Source organism: Chamaea fasciata, unplaced genomic scaffold (assembly GCF_029207755.1).
Source record: "Chamaea fasciata isolate MVZ Bird 193981 ecotype frontalis unplaced genomic scaffold, bChaFas1.0.hap1 SCAF_21, whole genome shotgun sequence".
Lineage (NCBI taxonomy): Eukaryota > Metazoa > Chordata > Aves > Passeriformes > Sylviidae > Chamaea > Chamaea fasciata.
The window spans coordinates 292502-308661 of record NW_027094106.1 but is presented as its reverse complement, the minus strand read 5'-3'; the positions used below and the strand labels follow the sequence as shown (position 1 = coordinate 308661).

General features: G+C 50.7%; 2 protein-coding genes across 3 annotated transcripts; one reads left to right on the top strand and one right to left on the bottom strand.

Annotated features, from left to right (window-relative positions):
• The first annotated feature begins 1098 nt into the window (after positions 1–1098).
• On the top strand, positions 1099–2963 carry LOC136299847 (C-C motif chemokine 5-like). Its single transcript, XM_066201826.1, has 3 exons — positions 1099–1265; positions 1739–1850; positions 2352–2963. The coding sequence occupies exons 1-3, from the start codon at positions 1193–1195 to the stop codon at positions 2437–2439; spliced, it is 273 nt and encodes a 90-aa protein (XP_066057923.1). The 5' UTR covers positions 1099–1192; the 3' UTR covers positions 2440–2963.
• A 3315-nt stretch (positions 2964–6278) lies between these two features.
• On the bottom strand, positions 6279–10864 carry LOC136300110 (C-C motif chemokine 4 homolog). Of its 2 annotated transcripts, XM_066202254.1 has the most exons (5): positions 10514–10864; positions 8765–9096; positions 7726–7963; positions 7123–7234; positions 6279–6767 (listed from the first exon to the last, which is right to left on the bottom strand). In XM_066202254.1, the coding sequence occupies exons 3-5, from the start codon at positions 7796–7798 to the stop codon at positions 6680–6682; spliced, it is 273 nt and encodes a 90-aa protein (XP_066058351.1). In that variant the 5' UTR covers positions 7799–7963; positions 8765–9096; positions 10514–10864; the 3' UTR covers positions 6279–6679. The 2 variants fall into 2 exon arrangements, with proteins under 2 accessions (XP_066058351.1, XP_066058352.1); XM_066202255.1 differs by lacking the exons at positions 8765–9096; positions 10514–10864 and adding an exon at positions 8584–8744.
• Between the last annotated feature and the right edge of the window lie 5296 nt (positions 10865–16160).

The window sequence follows — 16160 nt, the reverse complement described above, 5'->3', positions numbered from 1 at the left end:
TTCTGAGTGCCCCCACAGGCCCACGAGGCCAGTGGGGGAAAAGGAGAGTGGCAGCAGAGCAGTCCTTCTCTGCAGCCCTGTCGTAGCACTGGAGCCGAGGGTCAGTGAGGAAACGGGAAACACGAATTCATGGTGCCTCATAAGCAGCAGCTGGGCTGGAAAACACCCAGAGGAACCACAGACTGTGAGGTGGCAAAACGGGTGCCTGTCACAAAGAAGAGAGAGGGAAAATGCTCCCTGGCACATTCCTAGGGAACCCATCATGTCATGGCAAGAGCGGTGCCAGGGGCCACCATACCATGATCCCCATGACTGTAGGTGGGCACCAGGGACTGGTGTCTCTTGGTCCCTCTCAGCTCCCTGGCTGAGGAAGTTCCTGCTCTGCCTTCTGCATCCCACCTTGTACCAAACCCACTAGCACTTGGAGAAGATGCTCTTTGTAGAGTCAGCCCATCCAGGCAGGATTCCCAGTCAAGCCCTGCCCTTACTGGGGGTGTTGGGAGGGGTTTGAAGGGCACAAACCCACACTGGAAGCACAACAATGAGAATTCTGTGCTTGATGGTGCCAAGGCTGCCAGCCTGGATCTACAGCCAGTCTCCAGGCTGAGTGTTCCTGCTGCCCATGCTGCCTTCACTGACTCCCTATATCCACCCTGGACATTTCCTAGACCCACCACTAGAGAAGGAACCCCATGGCTGGACTTGCACCTTCCATTTGAGGGTCCGAGCACCCCTGACCCCCAGACCTGGTTCCTTGAAGAAGAGACTGAGTTGGGTCCTCCTTGTGCTTTGGTGGGGATGCTGAGGTGACTTTGATAAGCAGAGTTGTTTCAGATGATGCAAATGTGAACGTGCTGCTCAAGGGTGGTTTCATAGCCTGTCTTGGTCACTGGGGGCTGATTTTCTCACACTTACCTCCCTTCACACAAAGGCTATTCTGCTACTTCCTCAACCAGCTGTTTCCTTTTTTTTAGTTTCTCCCCCCCCCCCCTCCCCCCCCCCAGTATTTCTGAGGCAAAGTTGCCATGACATCAGCTCTATTATGTTTTGGAAATTCCACATCTGCCTTCAAATCTGACTGACTGGCCACTGTCCCTATAAAGAGCAAGGACTGAGCCAGCATCTCACAGAAGGCACAGGAGGATCCTGCTCTGGTCCTGCCTCTGGCCTTTGCATCTTATCCCTGTCCAGGATGAACATCTCTACACTCTGCCTCTTCATCATCCTGGTTTCTGCTCTGTTTTCTCAGGCCCTTCCTGCTCCATGTGAGTACAGCATCCCTCTGCTCTCCTGGGGTGGACTTTTGCTCTGACTGCCTGTATTTGGAGCAGAACTCGCAAAAGTCAGCTGCAAATGTTGGAAAATTGTTTGAATAACTTCTCCTGATTTATTTGGACTGGTCTTCCTTTCTAACATCCTCTTATCTTAGGGATGAGTTTTAGTGGTATCAAAGTTTTCAAGTTTCCTCTCCCCTGATATTCTTGCTGGCCTTTAGGAGTGAACCCAGGGTAATGACAGAGATTTTTACCCTGGGAGGTGAGTGTAAAACATTTAACAAACAATCCTAGCAATGTTTAGCAAGCTTCTGTGTTCACAGCAATTTCTTGCTGACTTTCAGACAAAACAGGAGGAGAACGGGCAGTCCAGCTGATTAAAGAGGTGGTTGCCTGTGCTCTCATTTGGGAATGTACAATCTATTGAGTGATGGTCTCAGGCTGGATTTCCTGATTTCTTCCAGTGGGGTCTGACACGACTTCATGCTGCTTCAGCTACACCTCACGAAAGCTGCCTCAGAGTCATGTGCAGGAGTATTTCTACACCAGCAGCAAGTGCTCCCAGCCAGCAGTTGTGTAAGTACCAGCTTTGGGCCCTGAGGGGAGGCTTTGCCAGCCTTTGGGCTCCTGGCTTCACATGCAACAGGGCCAGGAGCAGGATGCTGTGAGGCATCACCCGTGGGGGAAGGGAGCAGACACCCGGGTTCCATGTGCAGTGTGTGAGCCCTCACCCTCCTCAGCTGAGAAATAAGTGGTCCCTTGGTCTCCTTGGACTGTCCTGATGCTGGGAATAAGGCATGGGAAGGAGGTCAGGAGCCAGCAAGACCTTCCAGAGCTTGATGAACCCAATCCACACAACATTCCACACTGCATCCAGACTCACCTCTGCATTAGACAACGAGACGAATATCTGAGCATGGCATGTTCTCCCAAGGGACCCTGATCTCCCCCTGGGTTTTAGCACACTCTGCAGCTCCCAGATGCTTGAGGGCTTGTGGGAGATGACCCAATGACATGACCCAAGTCCCTCATGTCCCTTTTCTCCTCCGGGTAACTCCTGAATTCATGACTTGCCAGGTTTGTGACCAGGAAGAAGCGGGAGGTTTGTGCTAACCCTGATGCCAGGTGGGTGAAGGAATATGTGAACAGTCTGGAGCTGCAGTGAGCACTGGGAGCTGAGAAGTCTTGCCAGATGACCCGTCAGAGCTTGGCACAGACCTAGAAATGTTACTGCCAAGCACCAAGACCTGCTGAGCCACCTTGGGACACCTGAAGTTTGTTTTGTCTTGCAAAGGTGTCATTTATCCACAATAATTCAGCCACACTTAGGGCAGCCATGATGCTGAAGACCTCCTGGCCTTGCAGGCCCATCTTGGGGTGCCCTGCTCTGTGATGTGGCTAAACTGAGCCCCGCCTAGTGCCTCCACTGCTAGAATGGGACGGGGATTTCATCCCAGAGCTATTTGTGGGTTGGAATTAGGTCTGAGTGCTGTCTTATAAGCCCAAGCTGAATTTTGCCTGCTGAATTTTTTAACGGTGCAGTAGATGCTGTGAGTAAGATCTGTCCCTGGAGAAGGAAGTGGTACCTGGGTTACTTACAGGATGCTTGCTGTGGAACCACAGTGTTCAGCCTTATTCTCAAAGTGCTCTTTTGTACTAGTGCCAAAGAATAAAGTTGTTTTCTCTCTGTGTCATCTCTGGTTGTTCCCCTCCTGTTTGAAGAATGGGGACCTCACTACAACTGTTTTTGGAGATGTATGGAGAAAACCCCAGCTTCTCAGCTGGAAGTGCCCCAGCCTCCTTAGGTCCAAAAGCTTTCCCTTCTGCTTGGTCTCCCTGATCCCAGCACCACAGCAGCAGCAGCCCCAGCACCTCCCAGCCCCTGTGCTGATGTGGACCCAGAACTTCTTCCCAGCCTTTTCCCCACATCATATCACAGCCAAGGCTGGGAGATGGTGGGGCTTTTCCACTGCAGATTTGGCAAATAAATGCCTGGAAATCTCAGGATGGGGATTCAGGTGTGTCCTTATGGTGAGATGGAAGGGAGATGGCCAAGACCACATCCCTGGCACACACTCCTCTGGAATGCAGCCTGAGGCAGGCTTAGCTCTTGGGATGCTCTGTTGATGTTTACTGCAAGACAAGCACCAATTCACTCTTGTTCTGCAGCTTCCCACAGAAGGAAACAAGAATTTTGTTTAAAGCTTTTTTTTGTTTAAAAAAGCACAAAGTAAAACCAGCAAAAGCACTTTATCAGCCTGCGGTTGACATTTTAAACTGGCTGGTAATTTTGTGGGTAGAAAATGAAACTGCCGGTCCCACCTCCCTGCTGAAGTGCTACAGGCAATGGGAACAATTCAGGCTGTGTCCATCAGAGCTGGTTATTAGGGCCAAGAAAACCAGTGTGAGATAAACTGCCTGTAGAGCACCCCTAAGCCCTGTTAGTGCCACAGTGGTCTGCAGATGTTCAGGTTGTCTCCTGACCTCCCCTTCCTCATCATCACCTATGCCCAGGGCAGAGGTGGAGTCCCCATCCTTGAAGGCATTTAACAGATATGTGGATGTGACACTTAGAGACATCTTAGTGGTGGTCTTGGCAGTGCTAGGGGAACCACTGGAGCAACGATCCTAGAGGTCTTTTCCAATCTTAGTGATTCTATGGTTCTGGGTGGGTGGACTCACCTGGAGCAGAGCAGGATTGGAAAAGAAAAGCAGAAACAAGAAGACAAACAAGGCTCAAGCAGAGAGACCTTCAACTTCCCATCAGGACATGGGCAGACACATAGACCATGTTTGTGCTTAGCACTGATCTAGTCAGCCCCCACTTTCCACAGGGTAGCACCAGTGATGGGATGTATAAATGGGTGGGTTTAGGAGAAAGGATTCTTGGATGAAGTGTCCAGTGCAAGTTGAAAAGACAGAAATTGAAGAGGCTGAGGTGTGAGGCCAAGTTCAAACCACCAGTTCTCCAGGAGTGGCAGTGAGAGGCCATGCCAGGATGTTCATGATGGGGTTGGGAGCAGGGACCAGCAGGGAGACAGTGGGGACACTGGGACTGAGGGTCTCCATGGCTCCTCTCTCCTCCCAGGGCTTCTTCAAGTGAAGCTGGGAGAGAGTGAACAGCCACGGGGTTCATGCTCTCAAAACAGCCAGAGGAGACCAGGCTATTTGGTGTTTTGCCCATGGAACCATGAAGGTCTTCTGATCTCCTCATGCCTTCTGCCACTGTAGGCAGTGAAGGAAACGTTCCCTAAGTCCCGCAACTGGAAACTGAAACCAGAAAGGCTTGAGAGGGAAATTCCCACAAGTGTCTGGGCACACAGCCAGGGACTGTCCAAAGGGGAGGGAGCTGCAATACTGGATGATGCAGCCTCTCCAGCCTGTCCCTGCATCCTGTGCATGGGATAAACCCCAGTACTCCCCTCAACTTCCCCTTCTCCAAAACATCCATCCTCCATCCCCTCTCAGCTCAGAGTCCCAGAACAGGGACATTTTGGGGCTCCTGCAGTTCCTCTGCAGCACCAAGCTTGGGGTTGAGATGTCCTCAGTGGTGGAGGAGACATCCAGCACCCCATTCCCAGGATATTCACCTGCTCCTGTCCATCCACCGACCACTCTGCTCGAGGGTTTCACAGCACAGTGAGGTAGCCCCACTCAGGATACACTCCCTGCAGATTTTCCTCTCTCCATGTATTGCCCCAGCATCATCTCCTGGGACACAGAATGGTGCTGGGCTGGGCTGCCCTTTGCTGGAATGCTGCTCCTTGGGTGTCCATGACCCTCTTGACTGCAGCCAGCTTTCCTTCCCGGAAAACACAAGACTGGAGAGAAATCACAAGACAATTCAAAGGTGCTTTCCCAGCCTCAGAGTTTCCAAATCTGACCTATAGCTGCAGGGGAAAATAATAAACACTAAGAGAAAGTTTTTTTTGTTTTGTTTTTTTTTTTTTTTTGCTTTAGGAAGAATGGGATGTGGGCAAGGCAAGGCCAGCTCTGGACTATGCTGTGGGGGCACTTGAAGGGGGTCTGTAAGAAAGAAAGAGGGGACAAAACTTTTAGCAGGGCCTGTTGCTGTAGGACAAAGGGGAATGGTATTACACCAAAGGAGGTCAGTTTAGAATGGACTTTGGGAAGAAATCCTTCCCTGTGAGGGTGGTGAGGCCCTGGCACACTTTGCCAAAAGATTCTGTGGCTTCCCCATCCCTGGAAGTGTCCAAGGCCAGGTTGGACCGGGCTTGGAGCATGCTGATCCGGTAGAAGGTGTTCCTGCCCATGGCAGGGGTGGAATGAGATGAGCTTTAAGGTCCCTTACATCTCAAATCCTTTTGGGATTTCTTCCCAGAGTGCAGATGTCAAGGAGCCCTGAGCATGATCTCCATGGACAAGTTGTGCCCAGCACTGCGTTTTCACTCTTGGGACCTGCTCATTCCCATTCATGTTCCCATGAAAAGCTGCATCCTGAGAACAAATGCAGCAGGTTTTCTGCTGGTTGTTTTACTGCTACAGCAACAGCTGGACCTTTCCCCTTGTTTTACAGATGGGAAAGTGAGGAACAACACCCATTTGGATGGTCAGAATGAAAGATGGGGTCCCTGTCCCTCTCCAGGGAGCACTGCTGGTCTCAGTACAACATTGCACACCCAGGGATCAGTTTGAGGTGGGGTGTGTAGGCCTGGGAGCAGCAAGTGTGTGGGATGTGCCTGGGGAGTGTGGAGAGCAGAGTCATGAATGTAAAAGTCCCACATGTGGGTACAGACACTTCTTATTCTGTAGAGGATGTGGGGAGTGGGGGTCTGTGCTGTGGGGGAATGAGGTTTTGGAGGATGTTCCTAAGTCTGAAGTATGGAAACTTTATAAGTTTGCCTCAAACCATTTTCCATCTTCATGTGTCCTATAGAGGCTCAGATGGCTCAGAGGGACTTTCTGTGTGTGCTGGTGAACAGCACACAGAGGCACATAAAAGGGAAAAAGCAAAGGTTTTCTCCAAATTCTTTATTCTTCAGAATCATGTTGATGTGTATAAACCAGGTTCCCCCATCATCGAACATTGGGTCACCCTCCTATAAATACCCACCCTGTCTCCCCCTGTAAATAATATCATTATCCACAGAAAAAAAGGACTGACTGCCCCATATGATGATTTCTTAAATAACTTCAAATAACACAACAGCCAAGGTGCAATCCCATGGGCCTGGGGTTGGGGCAGAGGGATGAGGCTGAAGCCTGGTCCATGCAAGCCAAGGATGAGCAGCAGCCCTGAACACAAGGTGCCCTTCCACCAGTCCCTTGGGGACACCTACAGATGGTCCTGTGGCTCCTGTTGTCCCAGGGTCCTGCTCCATGACTGGAGCTCAGGATAATGTGACTAGTCCATGACAGCAGCTACTCTTGCCACACTCGTTGGCTCAGTTCTGCTTCAAGATTTGCAGGTAGCTTCGGACCCAGGCATTTTTGGGATTGGCACAGACCTGGCGGCCTTCCTTTGTGACAAACCTGTGGAACAGGGATGGGACATGTTAGATCTCTGCTCTGCTTTGCAGAAGAGGCTGGATCCTAGCTTCAAGCATTGCAAGAGATTTTCCCCTATGCTGATGCTGAAAACAGCAGCTGGCTGTGATGCTCCCTGCTCCCATCCCTTCTCCTGCACTGCCTCCTCCACTTCTGCAGGAGCACCCCTGAGAATCCCCACATGAGCATCCCCAGCAATCCCTGTACAAGCCTTTTCTCCTTGGTATTCCTCTCTCCATGATCTGTTCCTACGGCCCCCCTTGCTGTGCAGAGCTGGTCATTCACACCCCCCCCCCCCCCGAGTGGCTGTCCCTGCCCTGTCCCATGGGCTGGCACTCACACGATGGCCGGCAGGGGACAACTGCTGCTGGTTATGTAATGACGCTGGATGAGCTTCCATGGGAATTTGTGCTGTCTATATGTGAAACAGCAGATTGGGATGTCGATTCCAGCTAGAAGAGGCAAAGGAAGACAATGTGAGCACTGGGAACTGTGCTGGCACTGGGAACTGTGCTGGCAGGGAAGGTAGTGAGGAATTAAATAATTAAGGTTGAAATGGACATTTGGGATCATCTGATCCAATGCCACGTGAGACATTCTCACCCTGCCATTGCTCAGAGCTACACTTCCCCAATTCCTGCCCTCCAGGGCAGAGGCGGAAATCTCTCAACTCTAACCAGGAATAAGTATTCTGAGTCCAGTTTGGATGGATGGATGATGGATGCATGGATGCATGGAGGATGGATGGTTGGATGGATGGATGGACAGATGAATGGATGATTTTCTATTTCCAGGGTTCCTACATGCAGCTGATCTCTGGGCAAAGTGAAGAGTGGCATAAATGCTGATAAATTTTCAGCTTTCTACCATGGGAACTCAATGGAGAAATAACGCGGAAGGCTCAGATCTGTTCTCCCTTAACATATGAAAAAGCAGGACTCACCTGGGCCAGAGAAGGTTTGGGAGAAGGAGGCTGAAATGAGGAGAAGAGCCAATCCAGCTGCAGCAACCTTCATCTTTCTGTTAGGTGAGGGCTGTTGGAGCAGAAGCTCTGGAAGATGCAGCTCAGTGTGCAGCAGCTGGATTCAGTCCCCTTTTAAAAGGGAGTCCTGGAGGCAGCTGGGAGAAGCCGAAATGGAAATTCCAAGATGATGATAAAGGATGACATGAAAGTGAAATAGCTGAAGGGAATTAGAAGCAACAGGAAGAAAAAAAAAAAAAAGTGAGGCAGAATGGAATATAGTTCACAATGCCAACTGACTCAGCACTCATTTTTGCTTCATACAAATCAAAAGGAAACTTAAGTGTGCCAAGTGGCCTGGCCACAAAAAGGAGAATGGTCCCTCTGGACTCTAGGGGTGGGGTTTCCCTGTGAGGCTGTGAAGGCAAAGATAATGTTTGTGTAAGATTATGCAGCTCTAGAGAAAAACCTAACAGGCAGCACAGAAGTGCTCTTGTGCCGTTGTGTGCCAGGTGTTTGCCAGAGACTGTTTGCTGCTGCCCCAGAGCTCAGGAGTGGTTGCACTGAGGGCTCTGTGCCACCCAAAACACTCAGCCTGCCCTCCCCACACCCATAGCACTGATGAGGAGCTGAGGCTGGAATTTATCCAGCCCAGTCCCTGGGGAGGCTGCCCAGGACCATATCCAGGTGGGCTGCGAGACTCCACAGCCTCTCTGGACAGCCTGTTTCAGAGTGCAATAGAGTTTTATCTGGTGTTTAAATAGAATTTCTTGTTGCCCCTTGTCCTGTTAGTGGCCACCACTGAGGAGAGTTGAGTTTCATCTACTTTGCTTCACACACATTGGCTCAAAATCCTCTGAGTCTTCTCCAGCCTGAACTGTACCAACACCTCCTCCCTGGAGAAATGCTCCTGTCTCTTCATTATCTCTACGGCCCTTTGCTGGACCCTCTCCAGTATGTCAATACGTGTCTAATCCTGGGGAGTCCAGATCTGGACCCATCACTTGAGGAGCAGCCTCACCAATGCTGAGTAGAGGGGAGGGGTGCCCTCCTTCAACCTGTGGTCAATGTTCCTCCTCACGCAGCCCAGGAGCCTGTTGGAATTTTGGTGGCAAGGGCACATTGCTGCTCATGCCCTGTTTCGTGTCCACCAGGAGCCTCAGGCCCCTTTGTGCCAAACTGCTTTCCAGAAGGTCAGCACTGCCATGTACTGGTGCCTGGGGATGTTCCTTCCCAGGTTCAGGACTTTGCACTTCTTTTTCAGCTCCATGAGGTTCTCCAGCCTGACAAGGTCTCCGTGGATTTCATACAGGCCAAAAGTCATAGGACAAGAGGGAACAGCTTTAAACTAAACTAAAAAAGAAAAAAAAAAAAAAAAAAGAGATTAATATTAAATATTAGCAGGAAAATCTTATCTGTGAGGGTAGGGAGGCCCTGAAACAGGTTGCCCAGAGCAGCCGTGGCTGCCCCCTCCCTGGCAGGGTCCAAGGCCAGGTTGGACAGGGCTTGAAGCAGCCTGCGATAGTAGAAGGTGTCCATGCACATGGAAGGGGGTCAGACCTGGATGGGTTTCAAGGTCTCTTTCATCCCAATACATTCCATGATTCTACGATGGCAGCATGTACCTCTAGTGTGACAAGCCCTCCTCCCAACTTTGTGTCACCTGCCAGCTCGCTGAGGGTGACCTTTGTCCCATCAGCCAGGACATAAACATATTAACCCAGCATCGAACCCTGGGTTTCCCTGCTGCTGACTGGCCTCCAGATGGACATTGTGCCATAGATCATAACCCTCCAAGCACAGTGTCCAGCCCATTCTCAGCCTCTCTCACTGTTGTTTCACTAATCCACCCTTCATCAGTTTGCCCTTAGCAGTCACAGGCATCCCAAAGGGCAGGATCTCACCTGGGAGCAGTGAGTTCACTAGCAGAAGGGGTTTGCCACACCTGAGACATTTTGCCAGCCTCAGCCTCTCCCTCCAAGAGATGCCTTCAGCAGAAGATGGATTTTCTGGCTAAACAGGTGAGATGAAAGTGGGGGGCAACCTCCCTGACATGGGAGAGACCTTCAAGTCTCAGCAGGCCAACAACTCTGGGCAGCTCCTTGGGGTGCAGGGAGATGGATGACCTGGGCTTCCTGGTGTCCTGTCACATTCTGGGCATGCAGTCAAAGACCCCTCTGCTGCAGAGAGGATGCTCAGGCCTCTGGTTACATTCCTGAGCCTGGATTTTCTCTCCCAGAACTCTAAACCCCCTGCTTGGCTACCCTGGAGCTGTACATGGGAGCAATGGAGGCACTGTCCTCCATCAGCTGGCTTGTCCCTGGCAGGGACTAAAAGGAGACATTTGGAGGCTCCTTAGACTGGTCTGCTCCTTCGGATGCTTATCCCATGGGGAGGATTTGTTTTGCATTCCTCCTTTTCCTCATGTTCTTGTCCTGCATTACATCCCTGGTACTGCCAGCTGTGGCTCATCCTCATCTGGGCAGAGACCTCACCAGAGTGGCAAAGGGTGTCCTTTTAGAGGGAGCAAAGTCTCCATAAGTCCTGACATGGATATCAGGGAAGGTGGTGGATTTTGCCGGAGGCAGGCTCTGGCAGGATCAGCTCTTTTTTCTCTTGGTAAGTCTGATCAGCTCAGCACAGAACAAGAAGTGGCTCTGACTTGCGGCTGAATTGCTGCTGAAAAAAAAATTGTGGCTTTTTGCCACAGAAACAAAACATTCAGAAACCAACAGTGGGAGTTTTATGTTCCTCTGTTCTTGCAACTCACATGCGAGTGTGACAAACGCCAGCGCTGCACGGAGCAGTGACAGAGGGTTTGGCTGCAGAAAGGCACCCTGTGGCTGCCACCAGCAGGTGACAGCTTTGCTCATGGGAACTTCACACCTTCTGCTCACCAGCTGCTGCCTGCAAGGCACAAACCATGAGACTGGTTACATGCATGGGGCACAGGAGGATGTGGGGAGATGTGGTGGCTGTGAACTGCAGCTCTCTTTCACCTGGATGCTCTGAGATGGTCAGTGTGAGGAAAGAAAGCATAACTGAATGTGAGGAGCTGAAAGAGGAGGAGGAGGAGGTGCTGCAAAGTGCTGCTGCAGCTGCAGCCCCTTGGTTGTGTCACCAGTGGATGCCCACAGAGCTGCTTTGTCAGCTGGGCTGTTGTTTCCCCCAGAATGCCGGGAAGCCTTCTGGAAAGGGGGGCAGCTCCTCCCTGTCACAGACACCCCCCCGCCCGCAGGGCTCCAGCTTTGAGTCACCGGCTGCCACCCCTGGCGTTCTGCCACGACAATCCCAAACGAGTCGCCCTTGCCGACTTCTGGGCCCAGTTTCTGATTTAGGTTTTCTGCTTCTCTCCACTGGTTTTCGCCTCTCTGGCAAATCCCAGAGCCCGCTGCTATAGCAGTTCCTGCAGTTTAAGTGGTTTTGAGCTGACCTCTCACAAGCTTCCTTTATTATTCCTGGAAACTAGCCATTCTTTACCACTTTAGCCTCACCCGACTGGAGTATGAGGTTTGTTTGGTGCAAGAAGGGTAGAAATAGAAAGCTAAAATTATTCAAAGGAGAAGAGTGTAGGGAAGGATGTTAGGGGGCTGATGAGTCTTCACCCTGGGATATAAACAGTGACAAGGGTTAGCCCAGAAGCTTTCAAACTCCTTCAAGCTCCCCTGAAATCCTGCCCTTGCCTAGAGACACAGGAAAGCCAAGAACCCAGGGCAGGGGAATGGGGGTACTTTGCCTATGGGTGATGGTGAGGGCTGTCCCCAGGCTGGTGGGGGACTTTGTCAGACTCCCCCAGGGCACAGCTCACCCATAGGGGCTGCACTATCCCAGCCCTGGCACTGAAGGACCTTGGAGCACAGAAAAGAATATTATTCCATCCCTGTTACTTCCTGCAGCTTTTTCTCCTCTTTCCGTAGGTCCACAAGTGGATGCAAGCTCTGAGGAGTGGGATGATCCATTTGGGAGATGCTGGTGGCTTCACCTGGGGCAGAGGTGAGGTGCTCTGAGCACTGTCCCTCTGCTGACCCCTGACCGAGCCCAAGTCCCTCTACTCCCACTCACAAACTGACCCCACCAAGTCCCAACGTGTGGCTGCACATCCCTGCATGGTCCCCAAGGGATGCAGGAACCCTGGGGCGATGCAGGGATGGGGATGCTGGGCCTGTGGAGGCGGTGGCGGGACGCAAGAGAGGCTGTGGGGGCGGTGGAACGATGCAGGGGCCCACAGGGGGAGGCTGCAGGGCCATGTAGGGACGCAGGAGTGAGCAGTGCCAAAGCTCCCTGAGCCATCCCCTCTCTCCCAGGGGATGCGGGTGCCAGGCACAGCCCGTGCTAACTGGGGCAGCCATACAATATCCCCTTTGAAGGGCACAAACCCATCTGGGGTGGCAAAACCCTCCACATTACAGGGGACAGAACCTGTACTTCAGGGAAACGCTGCCGAGCACCCCAACCTCCAAACAGCCCCACTCATGGGAAGTGGTTTTACAGCTTTGAATAAATCATGAGGCCAGTGAACACCAGTGCATGACCACGGCTGTTTACTGGCAGGTGCAGAGCTCACACCTTGCTGGGACTGGGGCTCACACCTCCTGTGGGGCTCTGACTTCCTGGCAGTGACACAGCCATGCCAGGACCCTGCAGAGAGGGGCCAGCACTGGGCAAGGGCGTCTGAGGGCCATCAGTCACCATCCCTGGAGGGGTTTAATAGATGTGTGGATGTGGCACTTGGGGACCTGGGTTAATGGTGGCCCTGGTAATGCTTGGAGGATGGTTGGACTCAATGACCTCAGAGGGCTTCCCCAGCCCAAATGATTCCATGATTCTATGATTAGGGAAGTCCAGTTGTGGCAATGGCCCTGACACAAGTTTAAAGATTATCCCTGCTCTCAGGGGAGGTTGCGGTTCTAACCTGTGAGGGTCAGCCAGACATCCCTGGGGCCACCTCCACCCATCCAACCCAAAAAGGCCTAGAAAGCTGCACAGCAGGAGCACCAATGAAAATGAAAACTCTTTGTGTGTTGTTTATTTTTTTTTTCCTTGATTATAAAGAGCAGGCAAGGCCCACTGGGTTCATTAAAAGTGGGTTTGGTATTCATGGATTCATAGAATCAAAGAGTGGTTTGAGTTGGAAGGGACCTTAAAGACCACCTTTTTCCACCCCCCCTGCCATGGACAGGGATCCCTTCTACTATCCCAGGCTGCTCCAAGCCCTGTCCAGCCTGGCCTTGGACACTGCCAGGGATCCAGGAGCAGCCACAGCTTCTCTGGACAACCTGTGCCAGGGTCTCCTCACCCTCCCAGAGAACAATTCCTTCCTCAGATCTATTCTAACTCTACCCTCCTCTAGTTTCCATCCCAGCAGAGCTCTGAATTTTCAGCCTGGTCCTCCTTGCTCTTGCTGGGGGACTCAACAACGATCTGAGTGAGGTGGGCAGGGGATGCAGCCCCAGCAGAGACATTCTGGTCCTCCCAGATATTTGGGGTTTGAGGGATGCTGAAGGAGGTGGATTGCGTATGTCCCAGTCCCTGGAGCCAGCAGTTAGGGTGAACCAGGGGCACAGCCCCACAGTCACCTTCCTAAGTCTCAAAAATTGCAAAAATTCAGGTTTTCCCCTTTTCTTTCTTTTCTTTTTATGCCAAGAATGAAGAGGGATGTGGAGCAAAGAGGCTTTTTTATTTCACTTTAATTTGCTTTGAAATACTGTACACTTCATCCTATTTGGTTTGCTCTGCTTCAAAAAAAAAGGCCAGAAAAAATCTGAGGCATCAGCCAGTAGAAAGTAGAGCATTCCCTGGAATATTTTATTTTTTAAAATATCTTTGCTGGAGAAGGATGGGACCTTTAGCAAGATACACATTTCTTATCAGCTATGACTGGCTTCCTGTCCTGACATGACTTTGGAGAAACACTAAGTGTTTTCTGTGAACCAGCCAGAGGTGACCAACCAAGGTGGCCGTGCTCAGCCCTGGAGCCACCATGCTCGAGACAGATGGTCCCTAGTCACTTCCACAGGCACAGCTTCCTACTGGAGTCAGTTCCAGGATATGACATCATCTAAAAAATTCCAACATTTCTCCAGCAATGTCAAGAATGATGGGGGTGTAATTTCTGGAAGTGATGGACACTCCATGGTGCTGGAGCTGGAGCAGGGCAGGATGGAGCTGCTGCAGGGGTTGGTGGATCTTGGCTTAGGGGCAAGATTCTGAACTCAGGACATCTTTAATTACTTCCTTTTCTGAGTGAATCCCAATTCCTCAGCATTAAACCCTGCTATAAATAGCAACTTACATCAGCCAGTCTCACCACTGTTTTCCAGGTTCCCCTTTCATTCAAGACAGAGAATTTCCCTATTTCTACTGTCACGGAACCTATTTTGGGCATTTGCTTTACTTAACACTTTCTCTTGGGATTTTTTGGGGGACTTGTAGAAAACTTCAAGCATATCCCTCTATGTAAAACAGGGCAACAGCAGCCAGACTTCTTCAAATGGCAAATTCCACTGACTCCAAGAACTGCCTCCTGGGTCAGGAATTCTGAAACCACCTGAGAGGAAAACTTTCTTCTTACAACACCACTTTGCTGTGTAATTAAATTAATCCCCCCAGAGATGCTCCAGCCCACTTTTCCCCCTCTTCCATGGCCATCTTCAATGTCTCAAGGCACATCCCAGGGAAGATAACTCCTCATCTGAGACAAATTCGACCTCCTTTCCTAAAAGGGGGAAGAGTTGGAAGAGATGACTTTCTCTTTTCATCATCTCTGGAACATGGGAAGTGGGTAACAAAACATTTTTTCAGGAGCATGTTGCAACATCCCAGGGCATCACCGGCATGACTGTAACCTCCCACCTCCTCCAGCTGACCACGAGCTTTTGTCAGATTTCTAAGGAAGAATTAGATTCCTAAAACCAAGAAACTTGGCTTTGGGCTTATTTTTGGCTCTCAGCAGCAGAAAAGTTTCAGCCCTTACCAGTCCCCTGTAACACACATTACCTAAACTAAACTGATCCTAAACTGACTCAGGAAATTTTTGCTTTTATTAATTTCAAAATAGTCCCTGAAAGTCCAAAATAATTAGGCATGTGTTTGTTGACAAAGGGATCAAGGTACAGAGGTGTCCAGCTGCCTGAAAGGAAAAATTTCTCATTGAAAACATTTGAGTAATCAAAGCAGATCCCAAACTAATTCTTCTGTTTTCATGAAACTCATCTTTTAGCAGAGCATTTCTGTGCATTTTGGTACCATGTGTCTCCGGAGCAGGACAGGAGCACTTGGCTATAGGTGCCAGATGTCCAGGCGTAACCCACGGAAGCTTGAAGGCACAGTCAGAAGGGACAGCTCAGAGGCAAACCATGCCCTACATCCATGTACAAGTTATATACCCTGAGCAACCAGACAGGATCCAAGGGAGCTGATGCTCACTCCCTTCCAGCCCTGCTGGTGTCCATCAGAACACCAGGTTCCGACCTCCTCCCTGACTGGGCACCCTGCTGTCGCCCCAACTTTGCCTGCTTTTCGGAGTTTACATTTTGTTCTCATGCAGCTTCAAGAAAACAATGTATATTTTTAGAATTTATCTTTTTGTTTACATATTTCTCCTCTGGGAGGAGAAAGGTGACTGATGGTGGTCTTCACCAACGAGGTCAAAGAGGTGGCAACCTATGTAGCCAATCTTGTGCCTCCTGAAAGAATTGTATATAAGATGGAGTCAGAAAATTAAATATAGAACTTTCCTGCTGACCTTCTTGCTGCCTGCCTCATTCTTTCGTGTCCCAAAGTGTGACACCCTGCATGTGAAGGCAGGCTCTCTTCTCATCTTCCTAGGATATTTGAGGACAAGCAAGATGACAAACAGAGTAAGGCAATGGGATCTGGACTGATGAGTGAGCCTGCAAGGTGCCTCTCTGCAAAGGGAAAGATGGAAACAGGCCAGATCAGCTATGGAAGGGGATGCTCAGCTTGGCAAGAGCCATATTTGCTCCAAGGGGTAGATCTCCCCTCCCCAGCCTGAGTGAGAGACACCACCACAGATCCCAGCAGGAGTCTCCTTGAGGGTGGGACAAGTCTGGGGCTTCTCCTGTGCCTTGTTCTCTGGAGCCCTTGCTGCCCACCTGGAGCATGGAGCTAACCCAGCAAGGCTGGTGGAGGGCTGAAGGATATTGGGAAAACACCAGGTTATTCACAGAAGGTTCCTGGGGCAGTAGCTGGAAACCTTTAAAAGAAACAGGATAGTCAGTACCCAGTGCTGCCGCGGGGAGTGCAGAGATGCCAGGGTGAGGTTCAGTTGCTCCACTTTACATTATAAGTCTTCCAGTGGTATTCAGGAAGTGTTTACCAAGACATCACCACTCCATAATGTCTTAAAAAAAACCCAAAATGGAGACATTCCCCAGGAATATCTGCTTTTCTGTAGA

Bases quoted from the DNA above. Each gene is read 5' to 3' on its own strand.
- LOC136300110 (XM_066202254.1), bottom strand. From the start codon at position 7,798: ATGAAGGTTGCTGCAGCTGGATTGGCTCTTCTCCTCATTTCAGCCTCC. The intron at 7,235-7,725 runs GTGAGTCCTGCT...TGCCTCTTCTAG, and splicing joins CCAAACCTTCTCTGGCCCAG to CTGGAATCGACATCCCAATC. The intron at 6,768-7,122 runs GTGAGTGCCAGC...CCTGTTCCACAG, and splicing joins TGTCCCCTGCCGGCCATCGT to GTTTGTCACAAAGGAAGGCC.
- LOC136299847 (XM_066201826.1), top strand. From the start codon at position 1,193: ATGAACATCTCTACACTCTGCCTCTTCATCATCCTGGTTTCTGCTCTG. The intron at 1,266-1,738 runs GTGAGTACAGCA...GATTTCTTCCAG, and splicing joins TCAGGCCCTTCCTGCTCCAT to TGGGGTCTGACACGACTTCA. The intron at 1,851-2,351 runs GTAAGTACCAGC...ATGACTTGCCAG, and splicing joins TGCTCCCAGCCAGCAGTTGT to GTTTGTGACCAGGAAGAAGC.